This window comes from Clytia hemisphaerica, unplaced genomic scaffold (assembly GCF_902728285.1).
Source record: "Clytia hemisphaerica strain Z4C2 unplaced genomic scaffold, Clytia hemisphaerica genome assembly, whole genome shotgun sequence".
Lineage (NCBI taxonomy): Eukaryota > Metazoa > Cnidaria > Hydrozoa > Leptothecata > Clytiidae > Clytia > Clytia hemisphaerica.
In genome coordinates this window covers 77,190-98,404 of record NW_027104184.1, presented here as the reverse complement: position 1 = coordinate 98,404, position 21,215 = coordinate 77,190, and the positions used below count along the sequence as shown (strand labels likewise).

Sequence of the window (21,215 nt, the reverse complement as noted above, 5' to 3'; positions counted from 1 at the left end):
AAAAATGACTTACGCATACCTTATTGGAACTAATTTTCGCGGGAACTAATTTTCGCGGTCGAAAAAAAATATCCGGAAAATTGCATTTCGCGGGTTTTAATTTTCGCGGTTTTTTCCATTCTGGAATTTTCGCGGGTTTTAATTTTCGCGATTTTGCCCTTTTTTGGACAAATTTCTTTCATTTTCCTAGGGATTTTTCAAATATTTCGATAAAATTGGAAAAAATTGTATTTTGCGGGAATTAATTTTCGCGGTTTTCAGCTCTCAAAATATTTTGCGGGGTCAAATTTTCGCGATTTTGACGAAAAACCGCGAAAAACGCTAAAATTAAAACCCGCGAAAATTAGTTAATATTTTTCATGCGGGGCTCACAAAATTTATAGAAAATGCTGACATGGCAGAAAAAAGAAAACAAATGAAAACACGGGAAGAGCAAGGTCGTGGCTTCTTCATAAAGACGAAAGACATATCTGGACTTATTCCGTACTTTCCAGTCTCTTGTTTGTAGTTTTTCTGACTTCCTGGTTCTATTATGTGAGTTATTTTCTATGTTTTCTAACTGACTGATTGACTTACCGAAAGATCGCCACCGGTGGGATTCGAACCCACCAAATGCAAAGTTCCATCATCGTATATTTTTTTTTCACACTTGTTTTGAAATTTTTATAAATTTGAATATAGATAAAACCATATATAAAACATCGTATGGAAACCCAATGCCTTATCCACTGCGCCACGGGTTCATGACGAGAAAGTGTTTCTGACGGCTATTTAAATTGTACAAACTGCAGACCAGACTATATGTAGTCTGATTCGCAGACCTCTACTTCCTATAGCCCCCTATAGAAACCGGCAGGTCCAAAATGCATAAAACATAATGCATATTAAATAATGCATAATGCATAATATTTGGAAAATGTCAATTTTAGAGGCTATAATAAGGAGAATTTGAAAGATAATACTTTCAACAAAACAAATATACCATTTTCTACCAGAAAATAAAGGGTAGAAAGCTTTGAATTTGAATTTCGGATGATGAAAAAAATCCATGATCCACTGAAAATGCTTGCCGCCATTTTGATTTTCATAGTTGTATTTTACAGAACGTAGTATAATGTAGAAAAAACACGAAAATATCTCCTCCCTATATTACTTTTCTAACTCGAAAACGTAAATTTTAAAGCAAGATCTTTTTGGGTTTTCTCAGAGATTTTTTCGAACAATTGCTAATAAATTTCAACGGGTTTACCCTCTTACAAAGCATTAACCATGTGAATGCTTTTTGTTAGATAAGCCAATACCCAGCCAATATAAATTAAAGAGCTTCATCCGGAAGCTAGATCAAAGAAAATAGACTTCGAATCTTTTTACATTCGAATGTTTATGGTTTTTTTTGAGAAAGAAGAAGGGGGAAACCTTTCAGTACCTTTCAGATCTGTTGCATATTCTTATTATTTATGCTGACGGAAAATCCTTTGTTGTTATGATTCGAATATTTTCTCTTTCTTTCGGATTCGAAAAATAAATATGTCTGGGGAAAATCCCTCTGATTGGAATGTTTACAGGCCTTTACAAGAAACTCTTCTAAAGAGGTTTTCGCGGTTTTATCCTCTGCAAAGGAGAGTTTTAGAAAATAAAAAATTGTTCTGTAAATTACACAATACTATTATGCATTATGCAATATGCATTATGTTTTATGCATTTTGTACCTGCCGCTATAGAAACTATAAGAAACTTTTTTCGCTAGAGGATGAGCAGAAGCCTAGACTATATGAAGAGAAAATCACAAAAGAGTGCTTTTTTCGAGCTCCAACCCTAACCCTAACTGATAATAACCAAATTCCTAGTCAATCTGGTACGTAACCACACCCAAACCACAACCCATACCCAACCGCCTACTAGGTCGGCTGCAGGTCCTGACTTCCTGCATAACGGATCCGAAAAATAGATATATGTCTTTCGCGTTTATGAAGAAGTCTTCACCGAAGAGCAAACAGCAAAGAGAAGTTCATTTTTGTAATTTTATAACAAAATGGCCGACAGTAGAATTCTGCTAATGTTTTGTGTAGCTTTTAAAAAAGACTTTTATTTTGATGAGAATTTTGAAAGTTTGTTAAAGAGGTTTCATGGTAAGTTAATTATGTGTCATTGTATGGGTTGCCAAGATTGAGACTCGAAAGGTTCACAAAAAAAGACAATTTTTAGTTCTTTGGCTCAGCTGACCATACAATACGACCCTGGACACCGTCGTACATCGTATGGTGTTGTCCGGTGGGTGTACGGTGGGAACAAGTCAACCTATTTTGACCACTGTACAAGGTACGTACGCCGGCTACACTGTACCGTGACAGTAGACCTGTTCTTGTTTCTGAAACAATTCTGATTGGGTAATTTGCATCAGTGCCAGTAGGGGAGGCTAACATGCATAGCCCTCAACAATATGAAAGACCTGGCTGGTCATTAAAATGCAAAATTAAATCAAAACAAAAATTACAAGTTACCCCAATCTCACGGTACGTCCAATGTACGGTGGGAGCGATTCCTCAAAGATTTATTCCCGGTGTAGCCGCCTTTGACTGAGGAGAAAACAAACCACACGAAAAAAGATTGAACCTGATCAGACTTACTAAGATTGTTTTCTGAGTCCAGGGGGAGGGCCGGAAAATTTTCGAAAAATTAACAAGCAGGGGGCCCGTTTACTTGGCACCTAAGAGTAGGTAGAAACATGCCACCCTACCAGTTAGTCACACTAGGAAATCTAGCTTTCAGAAAAAACAACATCAGTCATCTACAGGATACATTTCAACAACAAGGATGAGAGTTACCTGAATCAAGTTCGCAAGACAATAATAATTAAAACTAAAAGTTGGAAACAAAATAAAACATGCAGCAGCCAAAATCAACCAACTAAAATTTGTCATACCATAATTCCCGAGACAGCGCTTCAATTTTTAAGGCCTTGTTTATACGCTAAAGTAAAACAATTACACACATGTAAATGGGTCATTGTTTGAGGTCCGGCAAAATTTCCGGGAGATAGCCTTTCCGGCGGTGCGCGGATCCAGGTGGGTTCTGCCTCCCCCGTAGATCTTTTTCTTGGAAAGTTGATCTTCAAATTAGTTTTCAACGTTGGCTTGGCTCAAATTTTTTCAACTATGGCACAAATTTTAGGCAATTTCTCAAAGTTCGCCTGAAAATGTTAATTTCATTAAAAAGCGCCGGGTTATTTTTTCATGAATCCCTTTAGAAGTTTTGCGGCGCATTTTTTTGCTTGACTACAGTGAAACAAAACAGTTTCTCCAAAAATCAGTTATGTCTGCAACAAAAAGTTATGTCCGCAACAAATCATGAAGTTTTCTCAACCTCCAAACACCAATTTTAGGTTTCTTTGACAAATTAATGCATCTAAGGTCATTTTAAGTTGGTTACAACCAGAAAAAAGTTTCATAATTTTCCATTGGCAAGGTTTCCAGTTTATTTACTTCTTTCATATGTATTTCATGTTGCAGACATAGCTATTTTGTCTAAAATGTTGTTGATAAAGTGTATTTGCAAGCTGGCATGATGTTTTATTATACGATCTATTAGAAATAGAAAACAAATACTCTGATGTCAAGTTAAGGTCCAAAATGAAAATTTTAACAGAAAAATAAACCTTTTGTTTCTTTGAAAATGATGGTTCTGAACCTGTGAGCTTGAATAAAGAATAAATCATGCATTAATTTGCATATTAAATTCATTGTGTAGTGTTCACACAACATAATCTACTACACATTCACTTACAGACTAGTTAGAATTGCTCCAATTAGTTCAAAACAGAGTCATATTCCATTAGCAAATTGTATGTTGCGGACATAACTATTTAAAGTATTTATCAGATTTTTAACCCTCTTAAGCAGTTATGCTAACACCTTGACAATACTAAATTACATTTGTAAGTACCATATGCATTTACTTGCTTTTTTCAATTTTTCCTCTAGGGTTGTTCTTCTATTAGAAATATTAGAAAGTTTTAATATCATTGTGGAGTCTTCTTTTGTTTTTTTCATGAAGAAAAACATGTAATAACTGAAATCAAACCAAACCAAATCTTTTGGTTTTATATTGATTTAGTCTCAAATATTCCTTAAATTTTGGAAACAGAAAAAGACACTCCAAAATTTTAAATAAATGATGTAAAATGTTCTATGGTTCTACCCTGGAAGAAAAAAAGTTATGTCCGCAACATAGCATTATTACCCATTTTTAACCCTTTCTATTGAAAAGGTTACTGATTATGAAGATGTACAACAGTTAATGTCAAGCTCAAAATTTAACTTTTAAAATTAGATTATGACAAAAAATGATATATGATTGGATTTTATTTTACAGATAGATCTTCAATTTTCAGGAAATCATAGTTACGAAGACCTTTCAAGACAACAAATTTCAATGATTAAGTTTTGGTTCAAGTACAGCAAAGTATTAAAAGCCGAATAATTACTCAGTTTAATGTTTATTGCTGATTTTAAAGTAAATTTGACAAAAAGTTATGTCCGCAACCAACAAGGTTTCATATTCTAATTTTTTATTGATCAACTGAAATATAGCAAACTTTTGGTTTTTTTGAAAACTTATAATGAGTCCTTCAAATCTAGAATGAAGTTACCTGATCATAGCCAGTTTTCTTTTCATGAAATCAAACTTTATTGGAATATTTTTTAATATTTTAGATTTTCGTCTGGAAATAAGTGCCAGAATTTGAAAAGTATAACATACTGGACGGTAAAAATTGCTTTTCAATGCAGCTTAATATATTAGCCATGGACTGAAATCCAAGACAAGTATTAGATTAGCATATTTTATCTCAAATGAAGTGTAAACAACAGAAAGTTTTTTGCCAAATTTGTCTGATAATAACTACTCTAGGTCAAATGTCTGGACCAAGCCAGTTTGATTAAGCCCTGATATTTATGTTTTCTGAAAATTGAAGTCATTAATAAAAATATTATCCAGGAATAAAAATGTAATTCAAAACTTTATTTTTACCAAATTTTTTCACCTATTTGGGTGACATTACCAGATTCATGCTCATATACAATGTACGGTGGTGTCCAGGGTCGTGCTCAGCTCAGGACAATTTTTTGTTCCAATTTGGATCGCCTTTAAACTAATCTATCTCACCACTATGATAAGCAAATCTAAATTTTGGATCTTTTATTTTACCAACAAACAGTCAAGAACATATATCTTTTCATAAGTTGCAGCTCAAAAATGTATTTACCGTCAACTGCTCTAACTTGGGACTATTTGACAAAACATGGGACGGCCATTATACCGAACCCCCAAAGTCATTTGATTTGAGTTATGAGCAGTGCTTAAAAAATACACGATTTCTCTTTCGCACAGAGTAGGCTTTTAAATCAAATTGTGAAAAAAAATCCGTAGTAGTGGAACACACACGAGTGTCTAGAAGGAAGAAGAACAAATTAGTACCGTTAAGTCGGGTAACTTGCATCAGTGGAGGGAAACTTGCATAGCCATCAAATGATTGACCAATCAAAGCAACAAAATTTCAAAACAATTGAACTACGTAGCTCTGCTCGCAACTCTACTCTACCATTTTTGTTTTGATTTAATTTTGTATTTTAATGACCAGCTGGGTCATTCATTTGAGGGCTATGCATGTTAGCCTCCACTGATGCAAGTTACCTGATCTCATGGTAGCAAAACGATGGAGGGTTTGACGTCACTCGCGTGGCAAGTTACTCACTATGTGTTAATCCCATCAGACGATAGGCGGTTAGATGGCGGAGGTTCTCTAATTCTCCAATCAGCGTTCGGTCATTTTGAATGAAAACAAAAAAGTTAAAAAGGGCGCACTATCAGTGAAAGTTATTGTGACATGTTATGACAGAAAGTATGATTGATAAACTTGGTGGAGTTATCAAAACAAATTTGTTGTCAAAGAGATTTAACAGTAAGTGAAAATACAGGCCAGATATCAACAGTCCCATGTTTTGACCAATCGTCTCCCAAGTTAGAGCAGTTGACGGTAACCATGGCATGACTAGAAATGGTGCAAAAACACCCATTTTTTGTACAATTGATTTGAAAGTGTCCGTTAGGACTCTTCAGCACTGCATACTGCACCCTGGCTAGGTAGATTGAATTGCCTAGCATCTTGCGTGTGTTAAAAAATACACCAACCTAAATTCGCGTATATACCGTAAGATGGTCTAATAATGTTGACATCCCTCATCTAATTTCGACACCCTTCTTTCAAGATAGGAAAAAGGAAGGTCAGAAACACTGATTGACTCCCCAACTGATTGCTGAGCAAACAAGATGAGTTTCAATCAGCAATTCTGACCTTCTTATTATTGATTATTTCCTATCTCTAAAGAAGGCCTGTGACGAAATTCACAGGAAAAAGTATGGAAATCACATGCTTGGTAAAACTGATTTCCGAGCATGTGATCCTGAAAAGAATCACATGCGTGTGAAAATGCAATTCACAAGCCATCTTTTCTCAACTTAAATGGAGTGTCTGACTAGATCTAAAATCACAAATAGGATTGTTTGTCTTTCTTAGAGAGAGAGGTTTAATACCCTAAAAGTAACTCACTTCTATTCTATTTAACAGTGAGAAAAGAAGGATCGTGAATTACATTTTCACACGAATGTGATTTTTTGCAGGATCACATGCTCGGAAATTGGTTTTCACACGCATGTGATTCACGGATTTTTTCCTGTGATTAGAAGAGCCAGGTAAACATTACCAGCTTACGATATTTCTCTGAATATAAAAGCGTTAAAAATACATTAACCTAATTCGTATTTCTCTGCCTAAAAAAGCTTTAATAAAAATATATGCCAATCTTATTTTTTGTTTTTTTGTTTTCAGGTAGATAGATTAAAGAATTAAAGAGAAATGTCACTGAGCAAAAACTTAACAGTGGAACCTAGGGAAGATGAACCAAGTCATTCAGACAACATGACATCCATATCACATTCTTTGGAGAACGCTGAACCTGTCCAAACCAATGCACAGATATTACTGACGCAAGACGGAATCGTTTGGGCACCAGGTAAAATCTGCAGTAAGATCTTTTTTAGTCAAAGCTTTTGCAGTTGAGGCACGCAATCAATTTTTCACCACCACCGTCCTTTTTGCTGAAATCAGTCCTAGGATACGGTATCCAGGGATTCGAAAATGCTATTGACTTAAGATTTTAATAAGTGTTAGGTATTGGAAATGCAAGCTTATAGCCAAAATTCCATCAAAATTAGACCAGGGAAGTGCTGAAAGTGATCATTTTAGGACCGGTCTGGAAAGTACCAAACACGCTCGGAAACAAATTTCTCCATTAACTTTCTCTTTTATTTGACAAAATAGCCTGAATTGTTCTGAAAGAAATTTCAATCAAATCTAACGAGGTTATCGGTTAATATTTGATTTTACCCAAATTTACTTTTTGGTTCCGGATATTTGTCCATCTAGACCAGGCCTAAAACTCATCAAATAACAACAAAATAAGAACGTTGATGATGCTCGCGAGAGTATTCTTAAGTGTTTTTTTTTCGTTTTAACAAGCAAAGGTGTTTTTAAGAGTAAGTCCACTATATTTCCCCCAAACGATAAGGCATAAGAGGGTTTTCTTCCTGAAACTATAGAGATAATAAAAGTTAGATGGAGTAACAACTTTTCTGTAATAGCGAGAGAAGTTATAAAACTCTTTAGAAATTTCTTTCAAATCGGCCTCCTTTGATTACCAATCCTTGATAGCAAAAATCAGTCAAGATATAGATTATAAGAACTAAAGTAAAGTTATTCTGTCCAACGAAACCTCGTATTTTTAGGTAAAATGCGAATTTTTTTCGAGTAATAATTTCTTTATAGTTTTGAAAGAAGTTTTTATTTTATCGGGAAACTTTCGAGAGGTAAACTTTTGCGAATTCTTTGTTGTTTGTGGAAGGTTCTTTGCTATAAATATCTTTAGATCTAAAATAGCAGCTGCCTCAAAATTTTGATAGAATATAGTTGAAAGATTGGTATTAAAGTCTGTCCAGATATAATTGGCAGTGGAAACAAAAAGGCCTGTAACTTTTGATAGTCAAATTTAATTATGGAAATTTTTTTTGATTGTTTTAGAGAATCAAAAGCGCTATATTTGAATGTATTTTTGGTTGAAAAATTCGCAATTTTTAGTGGTTAAATTTGCGATTGCAAAAATTGAGCGTTTTTTCTACTTATGCTATAACGTTCATTTTTACATCAGTGGTAGTTCAACCTTAGCTTAAGAAGTTTCTTAAATTTCAAGGCAAACAGAAAAGCCCTTCGGAAGATATGGGACCCGAAATACCCCTTGGTAGCACTTTTCTGTGAAATATCAAATCTCCAACTTATTACTAAAAACGGGGGTTATATGTTATCATGTTTTTTGAACAGTGCAATTAAAAGTTGGAAAATGTTAAGTGTTGGTTCATTGATACTATTGGTATCATGGATTATTTCGAAACGAAGTGAAATCACAGTATAATTGCTTTTATTGAAAAGATAAGCATGAACTTATATTGCCTTTGTTATTTTTAAGCCATTAAAGAACTTTGCTAATTCCCAAAATACCAAACACAGTTTGGCTATGAGGTCATTAAAAAGATCGTAAAATGTGTTATGATCGAAAAACTGTTTTATCAATCATATCACTACCCCCGTTTTAAGTAATAAGTTGGAGATTTGATATTTCACAGAAAAGTGCTACCAAGGGGTATTTCGGGTCCCATATCTTCCGAAGGACTTTTCTGTTTCCCTTGAAATTTAAGAAACTTCTTAACCTAAGGTTGAACTACCACTGATGTAAAAATGAACGTTATAGCATAAGTAGAAAAAAAGCTCAATTTTTGCAATCGCAAATTTAACCACTAAAAATCGCGAATTTTTCAAGCAAAAATACATTTAAATATAACGCTTTTGATTCTCTAAAACAAGCAAAAAAAATTTCCATAATTATATTTGACTATCAAAAGTTACAGGCATTCTTGTTTCCACTGCCAATTATATCTGGACAGACTTTAGTAAATATGTAGAAATTGACCAAATTTGCCGAGGATTCCCTGAGCAGCGAACATTTCAAATTCGATATTCTGTGCTTATTCTTGCAAGGTTTTCTTATGTTTTATAAACAAAACTGTCATCACAAGATGAACAAATTAAAAATGTAGCGTGCTTTTATTCAAATTCTCTTCAACTCAAGTATTATCTCATGGGAAAGCAAAGTTCATGGCTTTTTCCCAAAGCAACAAAGCAACAGTTTGCTATCAACGATACAATACAATAGAATAGTAGGAGTGGTATCTCCATCTATATTTTTATTATCTCCATGCTGAAACCAATTAGGGAAGAAATTATGCTGAAATACTATTCACCAAGTCGTTGTCTTTTTCATTTCCAGGTGAAACGTTGATGCTGACACAGGATGAGATACAAAGCTTACACGAGTCTGGTGTCGCCCACATAAGACAAAATGAAAGTGGCACTGAATATGGGTTGAAAGTTAATGCAGATCGCTCTTTGAATTCTGACGACGAACAAAGGATTCCCTGTTCTGTAGAATCATGTGTTGTGGCAGATACTTTCACTATTGAGCCGCCGGTCATTGAAAGTCGTCAAGAAATCAATTATGCTAACAATTTGACACAATTCCAAGTACAAATGTCAATAGGTGACATGAACCATTTGCAAAAGATCACCAACGAAAATGTTTTGATGAGTCAAGCAGTCATACATGACGATAGCATGAGAAAACAAGGGTTTCTTTCGCCAAATACCTCCATGCAAAGAGCTAAAAATGATATAGTGGGCGAATCGAAACAGTTTCTATCTAATGATTCGTCAAATATAATTTCGGAGGATAGAAATGATCTATTTATCAAAAACGAATTAAGAGAAAGCAAACAACATATTGATAAATCAAAAGGGAATGTGAAATCAGAATGTTCTTCATCACGTGTTGCCAAAAAAGAAGTGACAGTTGATGGGACGAGTGATGCAATGACTTCCATCGTATACATGCATCTAGCGGATGATGATTCAGAAGAAATGGTTACGCAACAGACAGACCATGCAATCGATATGCAAAAGTGCAATCAAAAGGAAGAATTTCTGAATGATGCTTCAATTAAAAGTAATTCTGCTGAAAGTATAGTCTCTAAAACCGATGCTTCGCACGGAACTTATATCAATGTCGACAAAAGCAATTTGAGAACACTTGCTCCAAGACTTCAAACGTTACCACTTTATGCTGGGGCACATGCTAGTCTAGGGATTGGAAAGTCACTTTTAAAACCAATAAATTATCCTTCGAACACCGTACCACTTTTAGAGTCTGGTCAATTTTTTGAAGTTTTGGGACGATGTACACATTGTTTTCGTTTTAGTCGTACGATTTCTTACTGTCGTTCTGAAAAAAACCATCGCGAGCCAAAGGCCAACGTTTGCGGGGACTGTGAGCAACTTGGCTTGAGTACCGTCGTTTGTCGGCGTAAACGTAACCATACGGCACCGAACGCTCAACCTTTGAATATCGTGATCAACACCGCGTTACAAATTCCTGATAACGTCAAGCAATTGTGTATGCGAAATTATTTGCCATCCTGCTTTGCAGAATTGCACAGCATAGTGATCCATCATGCGGACATAACCTTTGTTGCACCCAGAAGGAAATCTTGTCCAGCTGATGAAGAGCAGTCGACAACTGATAAAGTCGCCAATATGCGCAAACCAACTGATTACGCGCGTGGTTATCTTTACCCATACACACCAGAAAGGTGGAAACAATGGCTGAAAGACTTTTCAACAGAAACGGGCACAAATTACCGTATTCGAACCGGAAAACGCGTCAATAAAAAGATGGATCATCACGGACTGGCTAACCACAACGGTAATATCATTTCATACAGTACCATAGAAACCCAACTCTATAATTGTGCTTTGGGTGGTCGTCCTAGAAAGCGAAAACATGTAGAGTCGATACCAAAGCGTAAAGAGAGAGAATCCAAATTGATTGGATGTTCTGCAGTGATTCATACGAGATTGCTGGAAACGAAAGACGGCTGGAAAAGTCTGGAGGTTACTGTTCCAAAACTTTCAGCACATCTACCATTTCACGACCCAAAAGAATCGGTAGAGGATGAGAGCATTGTACAAACTATTGATCATTTTAACCCACCATTGAACTCGCCATCAAATGAAAACCTCACTACGACCGAGTTCTTTGATATTGATGTTCAAACTTCAAAAATGACTACTGTCAACGAAAAAGAGACTTTAATGAATGAAACACGTAAAAACATAAAACAGTTATTGCTGACTTCTGCAAGCCTCATTGATTCCATTGACAATCCCAATGTGCTGGAAGATATTCAAGTCCAATCACAAGACTTCTTCGAAAACATTTTCAAAGAAGCAAAATCAGCGAAGAAAATGAAAAGGAGTAGAAATTCGAACAGTAAAGTCTCCATCTCTAACGAAAGTGATATTGATTAAATTATTTTATTAAAATTATATTAAAGGGAATTCTTGTAAAGCTCGTGAAACAAGTTAATAATCTTACTGATAATTTATTCCATTCTTCTCAATTTCATTCAGTTATTTCAGAATATAAGAATGTCCGTCCAAAAATTTTTAGGGCAGCCTGGAGACTTCATGAATGATCAGTCCTCCGAAAAAATTGAAAATGCTCCAGGTTAGTCAATATTTTCGACTGTTAAATATAAAATCAAAAACAGAAGGTGTAAAGTGAAATATCTGAAGTGGATAAATTTTGGCGTGGATTTAATTTGGTGAATGACCAAAATGCAATTTTTGGCGGGGATTTAATTTGGCGAATGGACGATTTTTGAAAATTTGGCAGTGATTTAATTTGGCGAAAGCGGCCGTCCACATAGTACGTACGCACTAAGGGGGGGGGTATTCTCAAAAGCGTTTGCTTGCGTACAGGGAGAGGGGAGGGGCCAAAGCAGAGGAAAAAATTTTCATAGTTCTATTTTGCTTGTTTTTTTGTCGACTTTTACGCTTCTTATACGCATCAAGGAAAAGAAAAAATTTCTTAATAAACATTTGAGTTTCATGTATAAAATAAAGGTCCAAACCAAGCGATTTGAATTTGAAATTTCCATCAACCGAGGGGGGGGGGTGAATGAAAAAGTACGTACTTACCAGGGGATATAGCCATTTGCGTACGCTTGCGTACAGGGGGGAGGGGTACTCGATTTTCGACATTTTAGTGCGTGCGTACTATGTGGACGGCCCCAAGGCCAAAAAGTTTTCTGAAATTTCTCGATAAAAAATATGATTTTTCTTTAATTTTGGCGGGGATTTAATTTGGCGAATAAGTGAATTTGGAAACTTTCGCCAAATTTAATCCCTGCCAAAATTTATCCACTTAAACCTTAATTAAAAATTAACAGTTTTCTACTAGACCAGATTTCCATTTACGATGACTTGCTTTTTTTCCGTCAAAAAGTTTTTGCCTCCGTGAACATTCTAATAATTCATAAACAGTAGTTCACAGCTCGAAATTGCACCAACGCGAAAAAAACTTCTCGTGTCCCCAAGACTTAACTGTAACGATCAAGAATTGTATCGAAGGTAATTGTTTGGGAATTTTTTGAGGGGGGGGGAGAGGAAAATGAACGCCATACATTTAGAAAACGTCACTTTGATTTGATACCGTTTTTCTCGAGTGCTCTATAAGGAGCACGACTCCGTTAGTGGATGCCAGTAGCCTAGCGTTTTAAAAACTTTGAATTTTCGTCAAATTTCAGATCCCAAGGGTTTTTGCTTGTGACGTCAGTCCTTTGCACATTAAATAATTTTCTGGGCCTCATTTGATTACCCCTTCTCAAAAAGTTTTTAAATTAAAAATACATTCTTTTTTCGAATGAGCTAAACCAATTCCACTGTGGAAATTATTGCCAGGGTTCTTAAAGAATGGCCCCTACTATGATGAATTTTTGATAACACAATGTTACTTTGAAATTAATAGAAAACGATTCCTGGGTTCAATAGAAGAATAGAAAAGATCACAGACTTGTGCCCTTATGCATATTTCTTAACTTTTCGCAAAAGATCTTTCTTAAGTAAAGTAAGTATGTTAATTATATCTGGGGGAGGGGAGCACTCGATCTCTAAAAAAAGCCCAAAAAGTTTTATTTTTCTCAACAATTCAGAGAAATTGGTTCTATTTAGACTGAGACGATTAATTTAGAAAATGAGCATTATATGGAGGACTGTACTTTCCATTCATGTTTCAATAAATAGGATATCCTCCACAGATCACATTTTACAAACTTCTCGTCTCAGACGATTTTTCCGTCTCAGTATAAATGGAACTAATTACAGTACATGAAGACACTACTGACGGGCTGCACTTACGGTAGGTTGCTTACCAGGAGTGCCTACCCTCCGGGACTTGAAATTTTTAAATCGTAAAATTAGTTGTCAAACTATCGGTAAATTTGTGCTATAGGAGGAAGTCAACTAAATTGAGCGCATGCAAAAAGGCGTGTGAAATACTTCTTGCGTGTGCTCGGAACTATTTTCATAATAGCTCGCATGGAAAGCGTTCCTGAGCAAATCTAGCCTGGATACCCAGGCTAGTGCAAATCATTCGAGAACCTACTGCATTTTATAAATGCTGTAAATCTCGGATTTTTTCGCCACTTTTACGAGGAAGAAGTCTTAAAAAAGAAACGATTAAAAGAAAAAGTTTTAACCCTTTGAGTGCCAGGGTCCTTTTTTCTAAGTTTTTTTTAAAAAATCGCTAGTTCAAACTTTAAGGGCTTATATCTCCTGATCTAGAAGGAATTAGAAGCTCGTATATAGCTCGTTGGATAGCTTAGAGTCTCTTCTTTCTTTTGGGCGCCTTCGGCGCCGCCCGATTTAGGAAGGGCGTGGTGGGCGGCGGCCAAGGGGGGGGGGGTAGGTTTAGGGAATTAAAGCAGTCAGGCCCGCTGCGCGGACCTGACTGGACTGATGAAAAGGTGCCCAGTGGTAAAATTTCAAATCAATTCACTAGAAGACAGAATAAAGTAAAACAGGGCCAAATTTGGAGGTTCTTGGATCACTCGTTGACCAAAAATAGTCAAAAAACGGTCAGAATCTCAAAAAAGTGAATTTTTGTCAATTTTTTTTTGCAATTTTTTTGACTTTTTTGCTTAAAATTTCGCTGGAAAGACTCACTTTTGAATTTTTTTTTGCTTGACCATAAAGGACAATCTAATTCCTACGAGTTCGACCAAAAATAACGATTTCTAACTCAAACTGGGCATTACAGGAGGGCTTCGCCCTCCTATATAGCCCATGTCGTATATATACGACATCGGCACTTAAAGGGTTAAACAAAGTGAAAAAAAAATTTTGAAAATGTGATTTTTTGGTGTTTTTCAGCATTTTTGAGTGAGTTTAGGCCAAAAATTGAGAAATCTAAAAAAAAAAATAATTTTTTTGCAATTTTTCTCTTAACCCTTTGAGTGCCAGGGTCCTTTTTTCTAAGTTTTTTTTAAAAAATCGCTAGTTCAAACTTTAAGGGCTTATATCTCCTGATCTAGAAGGAATTAGAAGCTCGTATATAGCTCGTTGGATAGCTTAGAGTCTCTTCTTTCTTTTGGCGCCTTCGGCGCCGCCCGATTTAGGAAGGGCGTGGTGGGCGGCGGCAAGGGGGGGGGGGGTAGGTTAGGGAATTAAAGCAGTCAGGCCCGCTGCGCGGACCCCTGACTGGACTGATGAAAGGTGCCCGTGTAAAATTTCAAATCAATTCCTAGAAGACCAGAATAAAGTAAAACAGGGCCAAATTTGGAGGTTCTTGGATCACTCGTGACCAAAACTAGTCAAAAAACGGTCAGAATCTCAAAAAAGTGAATTTTTGTCAATTTTTTGCATTTTTTTGACTTTTTTGCTTAAAATTTCGCTGGAAAGACTCACTTTTGAATTTTTTTTTGCTTGACCATAAAGGACAATCTAATTCCTACGAGTTCGACCAAAAATAACGATTTCTAACTCAAACTGGGCATTACAGGAGGGCTTCGCCCTCCTATATAGCCCATGTCGTATATATACGACATCGGCACTTAGGGTTAATATCGCTCAGTAAAAGATTGGATCATGAAAAAAAAGCAACAAAAAACTGACCCAAACACCACAGGATTCTGCCTGAGTAAAAGGGGGATTGCCCAAAAAATTGTTCTAGCAATGGGTCCCTAGAATATATATTTTGTATTGACGATTGAGTTCAAAGTCCAACAGGCTAGATAGGAAAGTTCAACCTTTACATAGGAAAGGAAGACATCGAGGCCTTAAGATCTACGACGTAATCAATGCGCTGACTTCTCTTAGTAAAGTATAGTGGTTTCTTTGTTTTCGATTGGCACATAAAAATCACGCAGAAAAAGGCAAGAAAATTTTCTTTACCCACTAGTCTCTTCAAGACCATTAAACTCGCACCAAAACTGAACAAATGTCACTTTTGAGATGTTTTCATTTGGGCTGGGTAACAAATAGGGTTGCACTTCCAGACAAATCTAAGACCATAAAAATCAGGCAATCTCAAAAATGATACTGACATTTAATGATTTTTATCCCCTACTTTACACGAGTGACAGTGGAGACGGGCCTTTGCAAGAAGAAAAATGGAGACATTTGATTCACTTTCTGTAAGTAAAGAAGTTTATTCTCAGCAAATAATGATTCGTATGAACGATATCAGACGTTCACTTTCGCCATATTACGATGACAAGTTGAGTTGAACCTCTTCATCCAATCATTTGTTGAAGAATGAAGTTCCTAAAATAGAATAAAGGAAATGAGTTATTATTTGTACTGTGCACTATTTGCATGTTTTGGCATTACAATTTCCGGCCGAAAAATCCTGCTTCAACCATCATTCACCGATGATGATACATAGTCGAATGTATGCAATGCAACTTAAGTAGCTTCAAATTATTCAAAGGCTCGAAAAGCCTAATAGCCTAAGCATAAAACAAACTAATGAGCTGAAAGAATTTCACCCAAACTTTAGCCAAATCTGACCACCTCGACTTGGCGAAAAACTAGTGCCATGCCCCAAAAAAATTAAAATCTTTTAAAATTGACTGTATACTAATTTTACACAAAAAATAAGAAAAAATTAATGACTCGATTTTGCGCAACGATCAAAGAACCCGTTTTAACGGCTGCAATTCGCCGTGTCAATTCAAGACAGCCTTAAGTCCATTTTTTCCATTTTGAGATAATTGATTTTAAAGGTTGAGATGTGTTGGACTTAAGGCTACACATTTAATGTCAATGCTTCATAGAAAATAAAATTTGCACTAAAATTTAGGACTTAAGGCTGTTTATGGTTGATATATTATGGAACATTCTAAATTCTGATTTTTTTTGAATTGCAAAATACACCTCTTTCCCATTAGAATTCTGTGGACTTAAGGCCGTTTTTGGAAAGCGTGCATGCTGAAATAGGGGGTTATAGTCTTAAGTCAATTTTCGAAAAAATGGACTTAAGTCTGTCTTGAATTGACACGGCGAATTACTCTTAGGTTCCAAATAAACGGGGGGGACCTAATTGCCGGGGGGGGGGGGGGGGTTGGAAATTGTACTTCTGAAACCCAAAAATAAGGTAAAAATAGGCTAAAATCAAGCTATTTAGAGCAAAATAAGGGGCCTTCTCTTTGACAGCTGAGAATATTCTTAGAGATTAATAAACGGGGGGTCCTAATAAGGTCCGGGGGGGGGGGGGAGTTGGAAATTTTTTGAAAAATTAGCAAGCGGGGGGGGGACGAATATTTGGAACCTAAGAGTACCACATAACTTTTTTTGAAAATCGGGCACCGTCACATTCTCGACATTTTTTTGCATCTTTGTGACGAATTCTTGAAAATTCCTATGTCCTAATCCCTAGTCTAGTAAGCTAGACGACAAATTTATACATAGTAGAAATAAAGCAAAAAGTAATGAATGGAACAATTTTAGTCGTCTAGAAACCTTTGTGCACTAACTCCAAACAAAAGAAAAGTGTCAATATTGCAATTACAATTTTTTCCTGCTCAAAATAATTCTTGAGAAAAAAAATGTATGGATTTGTGTATTGAAAGTTTTTCATTTGAGTTGATTTCGTTTTGAGAGTTTGTTGTTGCTTGATAAATTGTTTTCTCGCTACGCAAGTTTCTGCGTAGCTAGCCGGGGTATCTATAAGACTGGAACACCGGATTCTTCCAGTCGTTTATACAAACTAAATCCCGTATTATTATTATTAGTATTGGTACTATTAGTATTACACGCATTATAAACGACTCCAGTCTACCTAATCCCGAGAAAAGCTACTAACCAACGAACGAACAAAACGCAGATTAACTTAGTTTACGGACCTCCAGGTAGGTCTAAAGCTACTTGGACCGATCTGAGACATTTTACAGGGTTTCGACGGTGAATTTCTACACAAGATGCTAGCCATTGAAGATTGTAGTGTACTGACTAGTCCTACCTTTAATTAACAAGAAAGGACAGCATCGATGATCTTCTTCGTCTTCGCATCGCTGTCAACATACCCATCTCCATTCTAGAAAATGACCAAAACGTGTGGTAGTCATTAGTGATGACCAGTAATGTAAGAATACTACACCAATCTGAATCTAAATTGTAACCTCAACAAAGAGTGCGAGCCTTTTTAAGACCAATCAAATCTCCAAGCCAATTTTATAAATTTTTAATCAAATCATAAGATTGCGATGGCATACCTTTTTTGAATGGATGAGGGTCCCATTAACAGATACTTCCAAGAATCCGGATATTTCAGGCGTTGCGATCAAGCTCTAAGTAGAGAAAGGATAGTTTGAGAAGATAAAACAGGGTGTTTGCATTTAGATATTGAGAAAACTAAAAATATGTGCTGAACTCTTCACTAGAAAACATTAACTCTCACATTCGGTCATGTTGCATTTTCACCTGTCAAACACTTTAATTTGGTTCCTCTTACTTAGAATACGAACAAACCGTAATAAATTCTCTAATTCAAAATGTGATAAACTTCTACGAATAAAATTAAAACAGAAATAGACAACACCATAGCCATTTCCTGCTGTCCGAAACTCCACGTTTTTTTAATAAGAATGGTGTTTTTTCATTTCATAATGGATTTTCTTAGCTTTTTGGGGGAAATCATCTTAAATATTCTTTTAAGGTATTATGGTATATTCTTAAATTAGGATCTAACCCAGCCAAAATCTAGCATCTAAAATATATACCTTTAGCAAAGATTCGGCATTTTTGTGAGAAGCTTTTGTTGCTGGGGGATAGTTTGGTATTCACAGTTAAATTAAGTAATTGACTTACAAATTCAAGTTCAGGTTGTCCTTTGACAGCTTTTGAAACGTCATTCTTGATCCGCTCAGCCTATCAGAGATAGTCGATTTTAAATAATTCAAAATTAAGTAAAAGAATATTTTTTGGCATTTCTGGGTTTGTAAACCTTTGAACATCACTGTTGGAAGATTATCTTAGAATAATCTAGAGTGGTAAAATTTTACTTTTCTTTTAATTTCCTCATTTTTAATTGTTTCCGTGTCCGGACAATTCACCCCTGGTGAATCCCCCCCGGTGAACCCCCCCCAGTAAATTCCCCCTGGTGAATCCCCCCCGGAAAATTCCCACCCGGTGAATCCCCCCTGGTGATTTATTTTCATATGTGTTTTTAAGTTTCAAAATCATGGACTGTAACAATGAAGTTTTCTTATAAAAGAGTGATTCCATTCCATTGATAATATTTCATTTTTTGTATAAGAAAAGTCCGGTGATAAAAATGTTCTTATTACAGAACATTAATTCTAGTGGGATATTGTTTTCTAAATCCGCTATTTTATTACACAGCTTGTAGTAGTCTCGAAACAAATTTTTATTTTTTATTTTTTCTCTAAAACTCTTTAAAATCGAAACAAACCTCCAATTTTAGGGTCAAGGATTTTTACATGATAGTCTACAAAGTTTTAAGAATCACAACGCCCATTTGTTTTGATTCTGAGAAAAGAACTGAAAGATTTTTACATGATAGTCGTTTACCGTAAATCCTCGAATGAGCGCCTGGGCGCTTATTTAATTTTTCAGGCTCTAAGGGGGGCGCTTATTCAAGCGGAGCGCTAATTCGAGCGGGGCGCTTATTGAGCGGGGCGCTTATTTTTTAATTTCAGAAATTCGTATATCAACAAATTTGGAATCTACTTAATCTTAACTGTTTCAAAGGGTTGATTTTTCAAAAAAGCATGAATAAAAGAAAAATTGGAAAAATCCAATTGACAGTTTCTATCATTTTATTCTTAATCGCTCTCTTTCTTTTTAAGACACAAGTATCTACTCAATATCTTATTCAATCTATAACAAAATTTGTATAAGCGCCCCCTACAGATTTTTATAAGATAAATAGTAAAATCGCTTATTTCAAAAGTCTCAAAGTCATATGTACGATACGAATATCATAGTCTAATCAAAAAGCAATGTTGTGGGCAATAGCTCTCAAATATGGTACTGTTTCACGATTTGGGTAATCCTCAACAATGGTCATGATACGCTGGTTGCAATCCTGATATCTACTTCGCTGAGCTTGTGGGGGTATGACCAACACCAGGGGGGAATTCACCAGGTGGGAATTTTCAGGGGGAAATTTTCAGGGGGGAATTCACCAGGAGGAATTTACTGGGGGGGGGATTCACCAGGGGGGAATTGTCCGGGAATCCTCCTAAATGCTTAAATTAAGCAACCAAAAATTATCCCACAAATGAGTACCAACAACCAAGGCTCTATCCAATGATAACAATCAAAATTGCTAAATTCAGATTTTGCAAAATTGCTCATTTTGAGGGTTAAGTTTGCATAACAACATCAGTTTTTTTGGCCATAAAACTTTTGCCAGGCCTAATCGGTGGGCTCTCTCTCAAAAAAGTTTTTAAAATCTTCTATTTTTACATTTCAACAAAACAATCCTAGTTGGAGAAAAAATAAAACAGGAATCAATTTAAATTGAAGTTTCTTACCTTTGGCCTGTATCCTCATCCACCACTAAAATAAAACAAAATAAAATATCAAAAGTATATATAAGTAGCAGTAAGTTAGTAAGTCAAGCAGTATTTAGTAAGTAACTTAAGTAGCAGGGCATGCTTACTCATGGCCACACCTGATGCAAGACTTTGGTCTTCATCTATCCGCAATCCATTGATTTCTCAACTTTCATATTCTGGTTTCATGTTATTAGATGTTATTCTTTAGCTTTAGAGTAAGCCTGTAAGATTTTGTTATGGAGGGGACGAGTATAAAGTGGTCCTGAAGGCATGGACATGGATTGTAAAAAGATTGCATTCAAAATTAGAGCCTTACAGTGCAGCCCTTGAGCAGTGGTACATTTACAGTGTATTTTACCCAGTTTTACCGACCATTTCTGACCCTGCCTTACAGTATAGTCAGCACTGCAAATAGGGAAATTTCAGTTTGCCGGTAATTTTAGGAGCGTAAAACAAAGTGAAAAAGTAAGCTTCAGACAGGGGGGGGGGGGGCAGTCGGATTTTGGACTGACGATATTAGGGTAGATCGTCAAATGGCAAAGTCAAAAAATTCAAAGTGTAGTATTTTTTTGTGAAAATTTAATCTATTGTAAGACATTTTGCGCAAATTTTAACCTCCTAGGTCAAAAATCCAGCATTCCCCAGGGGGGTCTTTGATTCGCACTAAAGCGAAAAATGAGTAAAAATGGCATTTTTTGCCCATTTTAAGACTATAAAAGCCAGGAAATGGTCTAATGGTTTCTAAATGGTGTTTGTCTAATATTCACACAAAAAGACAAAAAATCACCCCGCAATCGCTCAATGTTCAATTTCAGCTAAAAGGCCGAGTTTCTCGGATTCTGGGACAAATGCATGAAAGCATTTTTGAGGACCCCAACTTTAACTTTTTAAGGATACACTGAAATTTCAGCAATGAAAACTTCAAGAAAGCTCCAGGAAAATCAATTTTGATTTTTCAAAATTTCCTATAAATCCATAATGGGCGCCATAAATTGAGTTTCATTAAATACCATATTCAAGCTAAAACTTGGTTTTCTCAGGCTAAAATCCTCAAAAATGATTTCCAAATGGTGTTCTGAAATCTTTGGTCTGGAAGTATTCTGAAAATCTCTGGGAGAATCAAAATGGTTTGG

General features: G+C 35.8%; 1 protein-coding gene across 1 annotated transcript; it reads left to right on the top strand.

Moving 5' to 3' along the window:
- Positions 1–1,954: 1,954 nt before the first annotated feature.
- Positions 1,955–11,604, top strand: LOC136814768 (uncharacterized). The gene is made up of 3 exons (XM_067071189.1): positions 1,955–2,129; positions 6,887–7,070; positions 9,435–11,604. Exons 2-3 carry the CDS (start codon positions 6,914–6,916, stop codon positions 11,525–11,527), a joined length of 2,250 nt encoding a protein of 749 aa, XP_066927290.1. The 5' UTR covers positions 1,955–2,129; positions 6,887–6,913; the 3' UTR covers positions 11,528–11,604.
- The last annotated feature ends 9,611 nt before the right edge of the window (positions 11,605–21,215 follow it).

What these genes read in the sequence shown, in the direction of transcription:
- LOC136814768 (XM_067071189.1), top strand. Translation starts at nt 6,914, where the DNA reads ATGTCACTGAGCAAAAACTTAACAGTGGAACCTAGGGAAGATGAACCA. An exon ending in CGGAATCGTTTGGGCACCAG is followed by an intron (nt 7,071 to 9,434) that starts GTAAAATCTGCA and finishes TTTCATTTCCAG; the next exon opens with GTGAAACGTTGATGCTGACA.